The sequence below is a fragment of the Elephas maximus genome, chromosome 3 (genome assembly GCF_024166365.1).
Source record: "Elephas maximus indicus isolate mEleMax1 chromosome 3, mEleMax1 primary haplotype, whole genome shotgun sequence".
NCBI lineage: Eukaryota > Metazoa > Chordata > Mammalia > Proboscidea > Elephantidae > Elephas > Elephas maximus.
Genome location: NC_064821.1, coordinates 185280690 through 185296365, shown reverse-complemented (window position 1 = coordinate 185296365; position 15676 = coordinate 185280690). Strand labels below are relative to the sequence as shown.

At 44.2% G+C, this 15676-nt stretch overlaps 1 protein-coding gene across 1 annotated transcript; it reads right to left on the bottom strand.

The window, feature by feature from the left end:
* Window positions 1–5317: 5317 nt before the first annotated feature.
* Window positions 5318–14571, bottom strand: PSMD4 (proteasome 26S subunit ubiquitin receptor, non-ATPase 4). The gene is made up of 10 exons (XM_049880447.1): window positions 14498–14571; window positions 9878–10018; window positions 8694–8808; window positions 8217–8303; window positions 7909–7977; window positions 7524–7739; window positions 6628–6736; window positions 6320–6451; window positions 6172–6239; window positions 5318–5592 (listed from the first exon to the last, which is right to left on the bottom strand). Exons 1-10 carry the CDS (start codon window positions 14521–14523, stop codon window positions 5422–5424), a joined length of 1134 nt encoding a protein of 377 aa, XP_049736404.1. The 5' UTR covers window positions 14524–14571; the 3' UTR covers window positions 5318–5421.
* Between the last annotated feature and the right edge of the window lie 1105 nt (window positions 14572–15676).

The following is a 15676-nucleotide window of genomic DNA, read 5'->3' as shown; positions in this document are numbered from 1 at the left end:
CTACTGTCCTGAGATAACCTTTAAACTTTGAACTGAAACCACTCCTGGAAGCCACCTTTCAACTAAATAACAGACTAGCTCATAAAATAAACGATATCACCCATGAGTACTACACTCCTTTAAAAAAAAAAAAGAAAATCATCTATATGAGAGAAACTGGTCAGCATTTACCCTAAAGCAAAGATGAGAAGGTGGGAGGAGGGGGGTGCTGGGAAGCTAGATTCAAGCAAATGGAACAACCAGAACAGAAATAATGTTGGCATAATGTGGAAAATGTAACCAATGTCACCGAACAATACGTACAGAAAGTGTTAGATGGGAACCTAATTTGCTGTGCAAACTTTCACCAAAAACACAATAAAAAAAATTAAAAAATTCCTCAAGCTTTATATGATGGGCCACTTCTTCCAAGTAACATCTGATTTAGACAACAACAACAACAAAACAAAACCCACTGTGGTCAAATCTGACTTAAAGCAACGTATGTGTTAGAGCACAAGTCTCCATAGGGTTTCCCTGGCTGTAATCTTTATGGAGGCAGATTGCCAGGCCTTTCTTCTGTCATGCTTCTGGGTGTGCTCAAACCGCCAACCTCTGGGTTAGTTGTTGAGAGCACACCATTTGTGCCTCCCAGGAACCTCCAATTTAGATACACGCTCAACAAATGAGTTATCTGTAAGTGGAGCTCATACAATAATATGAATAGAACAAGCACGAAGTAGGTTTTCTAGCTTCATGTTTCTGGAAACTTGTTACATTCAGGCTTCAAGGTTTAACTCTGGGATGCTGGAAATGACATTCATGGAATCTTGCCCCAGGCAGAGGTAAGAGTGTAGATCACTGGGGAAAAGAGGGATTTTTTTCAATAAACAGTGCTCTAACATTTTGCTTTCCAAATTAAAAAAAACTGAAATTGGATCCCTAGCTCAACATACCTAAAAAGCAATTCCAAATAGAATAAGGAATAATTACGTGAACGGCAAAACAAAAATTTTAAGAAGAAAACAGAGAATATTTTCTGACCTCTGGATATAGAAGAGTTTGCTAAAAAGACACAAGAAACACTAACCTTGACAGAAAAGATTGAGAAATTCAACTATAATAAAATTAAAAATTTCTTTCACCAAAGAAATCTTTTAAAAAATGAAAATCCAAACTGGGAAAACATATCTGCAACATATAAGCAGTAATGAATTAGTATCAAGAAAATTTTAAAAATTCCTAAAGAACATTAAGACAGCCCAACAGAAAAATCAACAAAAGACATGAGGCATGTCACAAAAATGGAAATATAGAGGCCTATTAAACAAAAAACGTGTATATATATATACACACACACACACACACCTATGAAAAGGAGCTCAATCTCATTAGTAATCAAGGAAATGCAAATCAAGACCAAAATAAATTATCATTTTATCCTCATTAGACAGGCAGAAATAACGAAGACTTAACGATAGCAAGGGCTAGAGAGGTGTTCAATAGGGATTCTCACACCGCAGGAGAGTGACCAGATAGGTACAACCACTTTAAAAAACAAGTTGGCATTATCCTGTAAAGTACCCAAAAGAAACGTGCACGAGTGCATCACAAGATATGTACCAAAAGCTCCATTGTTGCCCGGTTGATAACAGCAAAACAAACGGAAGCAATACAAATGTCCATCAACAGAATGAATAGTCTGTGGTATAGTCATACAATGGAACACTGTACAACCACAAAAAATGAATGAACAGCAGCCACACACAACAACTTTGATGAATCTTTGTTTTGTTAAAAAAAGCAAGACGTAGAATAAAACCATTTTTTATAAAGCTCAAAAATAAGCAAAACTTAATATACCCTGGTTAGGGACCTAAATGTACATGAGGATCTCTATGTATATAAAGGAAAAAAAGGAAATGGCAAACACAAAAGCCAGGACAATAGTTACCTCTGAGGTATGGCAACTCAGCGGGATGGGCTCCAGAAAGCACGCACCAGATGTACATGCGGCATCAGCAGTGTTCTAAATCTTACGTTAAGTGTTTTCATGGGTGATCATTTGGTTATGTTTCATAATTCATCTATGTTATTTGTATGTGTCAAATATTATGTCTTTTAATATAATAGTTAAGGGTGGTTATATAAATTTTGGATTCTATTTCACAACACACAAGAAAACATTCCTCTAAATTTGATGCTCCAGGAAGATGCGCCATGTTTATCCTGGGCTTCATGGAGCTCCCTCGTGAGTCAGGCCTAAAGGATCCTGGCCCCTTGGTGCTCTGACCACTGCCTACTTTCCCATCTTTATCTCCTGCCACTCGCCCAACCAGGCCATGGGCCTCCACATCATCAGTACGTGCTGTTCCCATTGCCTGGAAACATTCCCACCTCTTCCTTATCTGATGATAAACTCCGTCCTCTTAGAGAGCTCATTGTTACCTCCAGGAGCCTTCCTCCTCACTGTTCCCACAATGCCTCGTTCACACTTCTCTTTTAGCACTGACCAGGCACTCATCTACACGCTGGCTTCTTCTCTAGGCTCTGAGTCCCCAAAGGCTGCTACTGTTTTCTATTCACCTGAGGCCCAATACAAAGTGGGCTCCCAGTGGGCTGTGGGGACCATGGTCTCAGGGAACCTCTAGCTCAATGGGCATACAGAGTTTATAAAGAATATGTTCTACACTCTACTTTGGTAAGTAGTGACTCAGGTCTTAAAAGCCTGTGAGTGGCCATCTAGGATACTCCACTGGTCTCACCCCTTCTGGAGCAAGGAAGGATGAAGAAAACTAAAGACATAAGGGAAAATTAGCCAAAAGGACTAAAGGACCATATCTACTACAGCCTCCACCAGACTGAGTCCAGTACAACTAGATGGTGCCCAGCTACCATCACTGACTGCTCTGACAGGGATCACAAAAGAGGATCCCAGACAGAGCTGGAGAAAAATGTACAATAAAATTCTAACTCAAAAAGAAAGACCAGACTTGCTGGCCTGACAGAGGCTATAGAGACCCTCAGACTATGGACCCCGAACATCCTTTCAGCTCAGTAATGAGGCCACTCCTGAGGTTCACCCTTCAGCCAAAGATTGAACAGGCCCATGGAACAGAACAAGACTAAAGGGGCACACCAGCCCTGGGGTAGGGACTGGAAGGTGGGAGGGAACAGGACAGCTGGTAGTAGGGAACCCAGGGTTGAGAAGGAATAGTGTTGACATGTTGTGGGGTTGTTAACCAATGTGATACAACAACGTGTGTACTGTTTGATGAGAAACTAGTTTGTTCTATAAATCTTCTTCTAAAGTTCAATTAAAAAAAAAAAACAAAGTGGGCTCTCAGCAAAGCTTCTCATAATGAGAAAGTGAAATAGCCCCAGGGCAGCAGAAAGTGAGCATAGACCACCATGGATAGAGATGAGAGGAAGAGGAGCTGATCAAGATTACAGACCAATCAAACACCTATGCTCATCCAAAGACTTCACCAAAAGAATAAAATGATTACTGGGAAAAAGTTTTTAGCTATGACATTTCCGATCAGCACCTGATCTCTAAAATCTACATGATACTGCAAAAAGACAAATAACCCAATTAAAAAATGGACAAAAGATATGAACAGACACTTCACTAAAGAAGACATTCAGGTAGCTAACAGATATATGAGGAAATGCTCACAATTATTAGCTATTAGAGAAATGCAAATCAAAACTACAATGAGATTCCATCTCACTCTAACAAGGCTGGCATTAACCCAAAAAACACAAAACAATAAATGTTGGAGAGGCTGTGGAGAGACTGGAACACTTATACACTGCTGGTGAGAATGTAAAATGGTACGACCACTTTGGAAATTGATTTGGCGCTTCCTTAAAAATCTAGAAATAGAACTACCATACAATCCAGCAATCCCACTCCTTGGAATATATCCAAGAGAAATAAGAGGCTTTACACGAACAAATTTATGCACACCCATGTTCACTGCAGCCGTGTTTACAATAGCAAAAAGATGGAAGCAACCAAGGTGCCCATCAATGGATGAATGGATAAATACATTGTGGTATATTCACACAATGGAATCCTACACATCGATAAAGAACAATGATGAATCTGTGAAACATTTCATAACATGGAGGAATCTGAAAGGCATTACGTTGAGTGAAATTAGTCAGTTGCAAAAGGACAAATATTGTATAAGACCACTATTATAAGAACTCAAGAAAGAGTTTAAACAGAGAAGAAAATATTCTTTGATGGTTAGGAGAGGGGGGAAGAGGGGGTGGGAGAGGGGTATTCACTAATTAGATAGCAGGTAAGAACTACTTCAGGTGACAGGAAAGACAACACACTATACAGGCAAGGTGAGCACAACTGGACTAAACCAAAAGCAGTTTCCTGGATAAACTGAATGCTTTGAAGGCCAGCGTAGCAGGGGTGGGGGTTTGGGGACCATGGTTTCAGGGGACATCTAAGTCAATTGACAAAATAAAATCTGTTAAGAAAACATTCTGCAACCCACTTTGGAGAGAGGCATCTGGGGTCTTAAATGCTAGCAAGCAGCCATCTAAGATGCATCAACTGGTCTCAAGCCAACTGAATCAAGGCAGAATGAAGAACACCAAGGACACAAGGTGATTACGAGCCCAAGAGACAGAAAGGGCCACATAAACCATAGACTACATCATCCTGAGACCAGAAGAACTAGACGGTGCCCGGCTACAACTGATGACTGCCCTGACAGGCAACGCAACAGAGAACCCCTGAGAGAGCAGGAGAGCAGTGGGATGCAGACCCCAAATTCTGGTAAAAAGACCAGACTTCATGGTCTGAGACTAAAAGGACCCTTGTGGTCATGGCCCCCAGACCTTCTTTTGGCCCAGGACAGGAACCATTCCCAAAGCCAACTCTTCAGACATGGATTAGACTGGACAATGGGTTGGAGAGGGATGCTGGTGAGGAGGGAGCTTCTTGGATCAGGTGGACACTTGAGACTATGTTGGCATTGCCTTCCTGGAGGGAAGATGAGAGGGCAGAGGGGGTTAGAAGCTGGTGAAATGGACATGAAAAGAGAGAGTGGAGGGAGAGAGCAGGCTGTCTCATTAGGGGGAGAGCAATTGGGAGTATGTAGCAAGGTGTATGTAAGTTTTTGTGTGAGAGACTGACTTGATTTGTAAACTTTCACTTAAAGCACAATTAAAAAAAAAAAAAAAGTACAGACCAAGCAGCAGAGACAAAGAGAGCTCAACAGGAAATGCTCTCCTTCATGCCACATACTCTGCCCCTCTTATACTCAAAGTTACCACTACTTGAAGAAAAAAAAAAAAAAAAAGTTGTCAAGTTTTATTTAGGTTGTAATGCTTATAGGTAATATATCTACCCCTACACCCCAGCCCGCCCTATACGGCCCCCTGAGCAGACTCAGCCACCCTCTCCCTTCAGTCTCACTTCTTCTCCTCTTCCTTCTTGTCCTTCTTGCCATCCTTGGTGGCCTGGGACGCCAGGGAGCCCATGGCATTTCGGATGGCCTCATTGTTGGGGTCCACTCCTGGAAGGTTCTCCAAGACACTCTGAAGGAACTCCGGGTCCTGCATCACGTCATAGTCATCCTCCTCCTGAAAAGGGCAGTGTTAGCTTGGGGCAGAAGCAGGTCAGTCGCCGAGCATGCAAGTATAAGACACGAGCATGGGGCTGCTTGAGCCCACTCTTCACCTGACTAGGGGTGGGGGACACCTCTGGTCAAGGGTAGGAAAGGGAGATTCAGCAGAATACCCAGCACCGCTACGTGATGTTATCTCCAACATTTATTACTGACCAAACATGGAAGAGGCCTAAGAACGCTGCTTCTTGAGCTCAAGAGAGTAAAAATATATGCTGTGATATTCAGGCTTCCTGCTGTCAGACACCCACCCCTCCTTTTTCTTTTTCCCAGACCCCTTTTCACCTTCCTGGGCAGTTGCTATCCTAGAGATTCGTCCAGAACGTTCTACCAGCAAGGAAGGAAATTAGAGAACATTGGGCCCTCTCCAACTCTGACCACAAACACTCTGATGCCTTAGCAAGGTTCACACACAAGAAACAAACATCCGTATGTTTCCTTCTGCTCCTCAAAGAACTCGTCCAGGAAAATGAGGAATGAGGCCTGAATACACGGAGAATTTAAGCCTGATGAAGGGGTCATTGTGGGACCTCACCTTAGCTGGCTCAGATGTGTCCATGGCTGAGTTGGCATCAATGTCAGCTGATTCTGCCTGGCCAAACTCTGAGGAAAGAGGTCAGTCTGTTCAGTTCAGTTTCCCCACCGAGCCTACCTGCCTAAGCACTGCCCAGGCCTGGGCTCACCTGCTCCCTGCAGGGACATCTGCATGGCATACGCAATCTGCTCTTCCTCAGTCATACTGCTTAGGTCGGGGAGCCCGGCACGACCAAACTCCTGCTGGCTGATGGTCATCTTCAGCAGGGCGTCATCAGAGTCTGAGGAAATGCAGAGAGCAGCAGGTAGATCTGGTGTCATGTTCTACCCAGAGCCACTCCCAAAACCATTCCTTCGACCCAGGCCTCCCATACAGTCCCACCCAGCCAGACCTCCCTGCTCCCACTCTCAGGTCTACATGCTGCAGCCCCAGGACTTCAGGTTCCACCTCTTTCACCTTCAGTCCCTGTTGCAGCAATCCCGGCTTCAGCAGCAGAGGCTGCTGCTGCCCGCCGTGCCTCCTCCTCCTGCCGCTGCCGCTGCTCTTCCATGGAAACACGAAGGGCCTGGCAAAGGGCAGGGCAGGGTCAGACATCCCCCACCCCTCACTCCTGTCCAGCACCAGGGAAGTTAGCTGCAGTGGTGGGAAAGGAGCATAAAGGGGCAGCTTTTGGTTTACACATATGAGGAAGAGGCTGGAGGGATAGAAGGGGGTATGGGAAAGAAGGGAGGACTTGGAGGAAGCCTGGGGTTTAATCAGGAGATGCTAACAACAGAGAGTCTGACACCGATGCCCCTGGAGATCAGATAGAATTATAGGGAAGAGGAAGCAAAAGGGGATCTGGGAAAATGAGCAAGGGTTATGGGGGCGTTTACGACTGTCTAGCCCTACAGGGGAGCCCTGGTGGTGCAGTGGTTAAGAGACCTGTCTGATAACCAAAAGGTCAGCAGTTCAAATTCACCATCTGCTCCTTGGAAGCCCTACGGGGCAGTTCTACTCTGTCCTATAGGGTCACTATGAGTCAGAATCAACTCGACAGCAATAGGTTTGATTTTTAGTTTGGTTACCCCTATAGAAGTCTGGGTGGCACAAACAGTTAAGAGCTTGGCTGCTAACCAGAAGGTTGGTGGATCAAGTCCACCCAGAAGCCTCTCAGAAGAAAAGCCTGGCGAACCACTTCTGAAAAATCAGCCACTGAAAACCCTATGGACCACCGTTCTACTCCAACCCACACAGGGTCACCATGAGTTGGAACTGATTCAACAGCAACAGGTTTGGTTTTTGGTTAGCCCTATAGAAGCTACGTGATGTGTGTCAGTAGAGGGTCTACTTGGGGTCAAGAGTTTGCTCACCAGGGCCAGCTCAGGATCAGCGCTGGGATCCACTCCAAATTCAAAGTCACTGGCACCAAGACCCAGCATGGCACCACCTTCGCCAGCCAGAATTGGAGAACTGATGAGGGCATCAGCCAAGCTGGGCCCAGGAGGTACTGTCACCAGGTGAGAACCGGTTCCATCCTTGCCATTCAGCGTGTTTACAAAGGCTGTCAGCTTTTCTGTGTTCACCTCCTGGGGAAGGGAAGAACACGAGAGGCTCTCCTTCATGCTCTGCTCCCTGTTCTCCGTCATCTCAGTCCCTGTCTGTAGCTGCTCTCTCAAACAGCAGGCACTCCTCTGCATAAGGAGGGTCTGTTTATAAGCAAATCACAGCAAAGCCCTCCAACCAGACCCTACTCACCTCTTCCCCAAAATTGATAATGTCGACATTTACTTTCTCCTTCTTGAGGCGTTTGGCCAGTTTCACCAGCTGAGAGGAAGGGGAAAAAGATGAAGAAATCTGTCCCACACCATGAGGGGGGAGTTGCACCTCCCATAAAAGCATGGCAAAATCTGTTGACCACCCTGAGGTCCCCCAACAAACACTGAGTTCTACACCTTTCCCAAAAGTGATGAATGTGCAATGCCTCTTCCAGGTTCTTCAAAGAGCTGACAGACCCCGCTCCCAAACACGCGTGCCCACACCCCTCAATTGCTGCTTGGACTCACATCCTTTTCGTTGTCTTCCACAGGGCTTCCCACAAAGGCGATGATGCGCATCTTGTGATTCTTGCCCTGCCGGTGCTTCAGAGCCAGCTTGTAAAGGAAGAGGAGGTTCTCAGAGTCAACCAAAGGAATCGCCTAGCTCTTTCCTCTGTCAATCTGTTCCCTTTTTAGCTTATGGTTTCTACATAACACCATGCTCAATAAAGTCTGAACCCCTTCTCCCAGCCTTACCCTTTTGCTGTACATCTCTGCAGATAAGGGAGGAGGGTCAGTTCCCAATTCTAGGGACTTTTCCCTTTCCAATCCTCATCAATCCTGGGACTCATCCCACCATTTCCCTTCTACCCCAGGCTAGCCATCTCTAGGTCATCTCCCTCCGTTGCTCTGGTTCTAGCTCAAGATTCCAGGGGGAGGAATCAATGACGTGGAGAGAGGACCTGAGAGCGGGGAGGACAATCAAGGGGATCCAGTGGGACTCACATGGGCCACGCGGATACCGGTGCAGAAGGTGATCTTCCCCTTAGGTTGGACAGTGTGGAGCTTGGACAGGATGCGGCCGGTGTCAGGGGTGAGTGTGGTCAGCACTTCACAGTCACTGGGGTGTGGAGGGAAGCATTTCAGTGATTCATGTCAACACAAGTACCTCCAAACTACGTCTGGCTCATCTTTTCTTTAGGGACCTTGATAATAACTGTAATCTCTATCCTTGATAAAGTCACTGATTTTGTAAGAAACCTGCCTTCAGCCCACCAAATATTTTCCCCTAACTCATCTTATCTTCCTCTCAGGGCCCTGAGATTCCTCATGCCAACTCGATGCTACTTTGTATCTCTCCTCACCCTCTCCATTTCTAGACCCATTTTTCAACTAACAGCACGTCAACTGGGGTGAGAGGTTACTCATTTGAGGATTATCAATTCCTAAAACAAATCATTTATAGAGCAACAGGATGTGTGATGTATGCCCAAGGGCTCTGATCCAAAACCACTTTTCACTAACTTTAAAATGTACCATGAAATTTCGTCCCAGGAGACTTAGCTTCACAACTATATTAAATTCAGGTTAATATAAAAAACAAGTAGCTGAATATCTGCCTTGAGCATCGTGCTCTTTTAAGATGTATCTATATGGGATCAAACTGATAACAGCAATTCAAAAGATCAGATAGGAAACTTAGGGGACAGTGAGTTTATGTTAACAGGGGAGGAACAACTCGGAAAAGGAGGGTGAGAATGGCTGCTGAATTGCACATGCAGAAATTGTTGAATTGGCATATGCTCTGTGTATATTCTTTAAACAACAACAACAAAAAAGTCTTTATGGGAACTTCAATCTGATGCTCCTGGCTGTATCTACAAGGTAACATAACATCTATTTAAAAAAAGAAACTATAAATAACTTTAACATAGTTGAATTGGTTTTGCTTTTATGAGATGACTGAATAACTGGTAAGATTTAAAGAGACTAACTACTGTGAATTAAAATCACTTAGTACAAACCGGGGGGAGGGGGAAGTCACTGTTTACATTGAATAGGAAGAATGTGGTCTGGGCAAAAGCACCCTGGTGGAATCTGCGAAAGGGTAGCAGTTGCCCATATAACACGCAGGTTACACATGGGAAAACAATCACCTACTAAGCCCCCTTCTCCTCTGTCTCACTTACTTGGCCAATGTGATGAGGCCCACGTTGTTCTCGGGGTTGCTGCGGGTCTTGGAATGACATACGATGTTGACGGCATCCTGTTGGGCCTGCAGCCGGGTGGGCAAGAAGTCCCCATTCCGCATATACTCACTGTTATCCACACTGTCGATTTAGGGGTCAAGGAGGGAAAAGAAATATTCTGAAACATCAAACACTCTCTCCAGCCCCAGGGCCCCTTCAATGCTTCTCTTGCTGAGTGCCTGGTGGTGTGGAGCAGCGACTCTCAGTCTTTGTGGATCACAGAATCACCCGCCCATTTTTATTTTTTCTTTAAAGAGATGACCAAGCCTTACCCCAGACTTACCAACTCAGAATGTCCAGGGGAAGAAGGTTTGTTTTAAAGCCCCATGAGTGAGCCTGATGAGCACCAAAGGTTGCAATCTACCTTTTCATAAGCTACATTTAAGCATTATAAGCTTTGTTATGGATGAATATTCTAAGCCTGCCATTAAAATGGGAGTATTCCAAAGGTAGGAAACAAAGATGGCCACTTAAAAAGATTTATAAAATAACACACACTTGGTGGCACTGAGTACAAGAAAGCACGATGCAATTATCTGGTTCAACGCTTAACAGCTTTGGCAGCTGGACTCAATTACAAAAATGAGGTTTCAAGGGTTTGGGGCCTTCAAGTTCCTCACCTCTGCTATCCCTTACACTTTTCACAGCCTAAAAGATTTCAGATAATATGAAGTACAAGCTTCAGCTGCCCAGAAACCCAAAGGGGTCTGGTAAACGAAGCGGTTTTACAAGCCTCTGAACAGGATCGGGCCGGGATTGCCGCCGAGGTCCCTGAGCGTAACGGCCAGTGATTCTCTCCACGTCAACACAAAGAGGCAGTGTCCTAGATACCTCATTTCTATTGACAAGCAAACGATGGGCTGGGGACAATTTTTTTTTCTTTAGTATGCTTTGTGAGGCAATACTAAATAAAAACAAAAATTGGTGAAGAAGGGTAATTAAGAAGCTACTGGAAAACAAGTAGAAAAGGCAATACGGGTAGTCCCCAACTTAACAATGTATTCGAGTTAGATGAACTGCACTTAACCACTGTCAGGTTTTTTTTTTTTTTTTACATCTTATCATTAAAATACGCACTACATACAATACTGCAGCACGTAACTTGCTGAGGCTATCATTCACAGATGTTAACGCGAAGATGTTCAATTTTATAATTTACTGTTCAAAACACTGCCATGTAGATTTAGCTTTCTAAACTAAATCAGGGGCTTCAGCTGCTTAAAAACATGGATCCAAACGCCAATTGCTTTGTTAAAGTCGACAGGCAGATTTGGGAAGCAGTGAGATGTTACCTGGAAATATATGAAGAAAAAAAGAAAACAACCATTCGGACAACTCTCACTAATTTCCCCATTCCCAGGGATAATCCTGATGATCCAGAACCTTCCACAAGTGGAGTTATTACCTCAACTGATAAAATTCCAATGTTGTCCTATCCTTCTTCATTGTCGGAGTAAATTTTTATGATTTGTAAATTTTTTAACGTATGTATCCAAACCCAGTGCCGCCAAGTCAATTCCAACTCATAGCAACCCTAAAGGACAGAGTAGAACTGCCCCATAGAGTTTCCAAGGAGTGCCTGGGAGATTCGGACTGCCAACCCTTTGGTTCGCAGACGTAGCACTTAACCACTACGCCACCAGGGTTTCCCAATGTATGTATATATACATTAAAATACAGCTGTAAGTTTATATGTTATGTTTCCAACCCCCAAAGATAAATAAGGATTAGTTTTTAAAGATATTGATAATAAAGGGCAATAATAATGGAAACTAAAAAAAAAAAAATGAGGCATTTGACTTGAGTCGTCTGAACAGAACCCCGTCGTAAACTGGGGACTACCTGTATAGTAATCAGGCACTTGACATAGGCCTGGGTTCAAATTCTCACTGTGCTACTTACTAATTCTGTGATTGTAAGTTGCTTAATTTCTCCAAAGTTCAGTGTCCTCATCTGTGAATGAATTTTATTTTATTTTTTTACCCTTATAGGGTTACTAGGAGGATTAAAGAAATAGACACAATTGCAGGCAAGATCAGCAGATGGATGGGGGCTCGACTTCAGAGTAAGAAAGGGGGCTTGAAGGATAGGGAGAACTGATGTGAAGAACAAGACAGCAGTTCTCACACTTTGTCATGCATCAGTCAGAACCACCTGGTGGGGAGAGGGGTGTTAAAAATGCCTTACCACCATGTATGCATCCCTAAAAAATATACTGTTTACTTTTTCCAATTTGAACTTTGTATGAATTGAATATTTATGTATTTTTGTGACCACTTTTGCTCAACAATATCCTAACAAAAATTCATATCAAAGTAAGGATTTTAAAGATATTATCCAGCTATTCCATAAAGTCTTCATTTAAAAAAAAAAAAAAAAAATCAGATGCCTGGACTCCCCTAGCTGGGAGAGTTTGAGTCAACAGACCTAGACTCACACACCTACGTTTTTAGTAAGCTCCACGAGAGAATTCTGATGCATAGCAAACCATGAAGCCCTACAAAAAAGAGGTGGCCCTTATCATCATTCTGTGCCTGGGCTATTAAAAAAAAAAAAAAAACACACCATCGAGTCAATTCCAACCTATAGGGACCCTATAGGACAGAGCAGAACTGCCCCACTGGGTTTCCAAGGCTGTAATCTTTATGGAACCAGACTGCCACATCTTTCTCCCACGGAACCACTGGTGGGTTTAAACCACTGGCCTTCCAGTTAGCAGCTGAGCACTTAACCAAATGACCACCAGGGCTGCTTAGGCTATTACAGTAGGCCACTGATATGTCTTTCTGGAACTAATTTTTTCTCCTATGCACCAAGCCAGATCAATATTCTTAGATGCCATTTGTATACAGCTCTGCCTCTACTACCCTCAAAGCTTTTTCAATAGTCCTCTATTAAAGGGTACAGGACAGAGTTCAGTCTCTTCAGGCTGACATTCGTTATCTTCTGTCTAGTCCCAGCTACATTCCCCCCTCCTCCACAAAAAAACAAACTACCTTGAACCAACCTTATATTAAAGTCATGACTGGTAGTCTATTCTCTGCTCCCTAAACATGTCTTTATACTTCAGCAGCTTTGCTTATGCCCTTCCCCTACCTGTAGCAACTTAGTGATTTCTCCTTCTCAGCATTCTAAGTCCCTTTAAGGCCCCTCTTGAGGCCTTCCCAAGTACACCACAACTAACATACACATAGTGCTCCACAGTTTACAAAGAACCATCATATACATTTAACCTTCAGAACGATCTTCTGCTATAAAGCAAGTGGATGTTACCATCACTCTCATTTTACAAATAAAATGAGATGAACTAACATTCTCAAGAACACCCAGCTGTGGCAGAAAATAAAGGTTTCTGGATTCCAAATTCTGTCCTCTTTCTACTCTGAAATGATCTTCCCCAGAGATTGCCGGATTTAGCAAATAAAAATACAGGACATCCAGTTAAATTTGAATTTCAGGTAAGCAACAAATAACTTTTTAACGTAAGATTTCCCCATGCAATAATTGGGACACAGTTATAGTAATTACGGTATACTAAAAGTTATTCATTCTTTATCTGAAATTCAAATTTAACTAGGTGTCCTGTTTTTTACCTGGCAATGCTATACTTCCCCCAAAGGTGTGCTTGTTTCACCCATTTGACCATTTGTGTACTACTTTGTATTATATTCCACGCTCACGCTTAGAAGGAACCTTGAAATCGTGTATAAATTTCTGTCATCAGCTTCTAATCCTGTCTATTAATAGATAAACTCGTTGCCATTGAGTCGATTCCGACTAACAGCAACCACAGCAACCCTACAGAACAGGGCTGAACTGCCCCATACGGTTTCCAAGGAGTGTATGGTGAATTTGAACCGCCGACTTTTTGGTTAGCAGCCTTAGCTCTTAACCACTACACCACGAGGGTTTCCTATTAATATATACTCAGCTCAAAATCTGAGACTGATGAAGAAAGGAGGCAGCCTAGCTCAGCGGATTGGAGTCTTTGTGTCAGATAATCCTGGGTTTACATCTTGGCTCCACCACTTACTAGCTGTATGACTTTGGGCAAATGGGTATCCTCATCTATAAAATGAGAGGTATTTACCTTGAAGTGCTGCTGTGAGGTATGAGATAAAGTAAATAAAGTGCCTGACATATAATACTGAATTTATAAACGGCACCTCTGAAGAAGACAGAGTTAGGGAAGAGTGAATGGGACAGGGAATAAATTTATAATCTCTCTGTTAATCTCGGATGAGTCCAAGAAGTAGGACTCTGGCTGAAGACAGACCTGGGACTGGTCTAGAGAAGACGCGGCGGGAATAGAGAAAGGCAGCAAGGGCCGGCAGGTCAATGTATGTCTGCGGGATAGGGGTGCACGGGGGGACCCCGGGCCTGTCCTCCTATCCCGGGCCCTGGGATGACTCAGGGGTCCTACGAGCTCCTTCTCTCCGAGCCCAAGGCCGCATCTCGCCCGTCAGCTCTCCGCCTCCACCCCAGACCCGCCCGGCCACTGCATTATACGCGTTCCCGACCCACGCCCGTCCCCCACGGGACCCCGAGGTGGTTCCTCACCAAACCATAGTGCTTTCCAACACCATCTTGCCACCTTCCTCCCTCCCTGACCGGTTCTCCTGAACTGTCCAACAACAACTCCTCCAATTGGCCCAATGCTCACCACCAATCACAGGCCTTGGCTCAGCCAGCGGTTCCCTCCTCCGTGCACCGCATTGCTTTGTGGGATTTGTAGGCGCAGCCGAAATGAAAGGAATATTTTGGGCGATCCGTGGTAATTGAAAAAAAGAGGGTCCGACCTCCACCTTCCCTGCCATTCTAGTCTCAAGTGGGATTTCCTGTTGGCTAGATATAAGAGAAGGTGTGGAGGAACTTTTGAAAGTGCTGTGGATGTGTCTGTTCCAGCATCATCTTTTTTAAAAAGTGGCGGATCACTAATGACGTTCTAGCACCCTCTGTTCCGCATAGCACTTTGTTCATGTAAGTATTACAGTCCTTATCTCCCTGAATTGAATTTATTTGCGTATCTATCTCCCCCCATGTAATTAAGGACAGGAAAGGTGTCTTATAGTTGCAATCCCTGAGCCTAGTACACAGCCTGACGTATGGTCACCAAACCAAACCCACTGAGGTCGAGTCAATCCCGACTCATAGCAGGACCCTATAGGACAGAATAGAACCGTCCCATAAGGTTTACAAGGCTGTAAATCTTTAAGGAAGCTGACTGCCACATCTTTCTCCTGCCAAGGGACTGGTGAATTTCAGCTTTGACCTTTTGGTTAGCAGCCAAGTGCTTTAATCACTGCACCACCAAGCCTCCTTGACATATGGTAGGAACCCAGAAGAGGCTCGATGAATCAGTTCAATTTCCCAGAAGGGAGACAAACCAGTAAACCATTTTGATTTTGGATTATCCTTACACACACACACACACACACACACACACACATGCGCATCAAGTAAAACTGAAAAATGAAATCCCAGGTCTCTACCTGGTGGGTATTTGGTCCAGGCATGGCCTCATAAAAGCATACTTGGAGATGGGGGAGAGAGGTGCTCTAGGTACTACTACCTAAATGTTAAGTTTTAATGGGTGTGTTCCAAAGTTATTGGTAACTGTCACATCTTGTATAGGAGAAAATTTCCACACAAATAGATGGGGGGGGGGAGCCTGTCAACATAACCATAGACAGGAAAAGGTGGGGGAGGGAGAGTAGGAAAGCACTGGAAAAAACTAGT

What these genes read in the sequence shown, in the direction of transcription:
- PSMD4 (XM_049880447.1), bottom strand. Translation starts at nt 14,523, where the DNA reads ATGGTGTTGGAAAGCACTATGGTTTG. An exon ending in CCGGTATCCGCGTGGCCCAT is followed by an intron (nt 8,304 to 8,693) that starts GTGAGTCCCACT and finishes TTCCTTTACAAG; the next exon opens with CTGGCTCTGAAGCACCGGCA. An exon ending in TGCTGCAACAGGGACTGAAG is followed by an intron (nt 6,452 to 6,627) that starts GTGAAAGAGGTG and finishes GCATTTCCTCAG; the next exon opens with ACTCTGATGACGCCCTGCTG.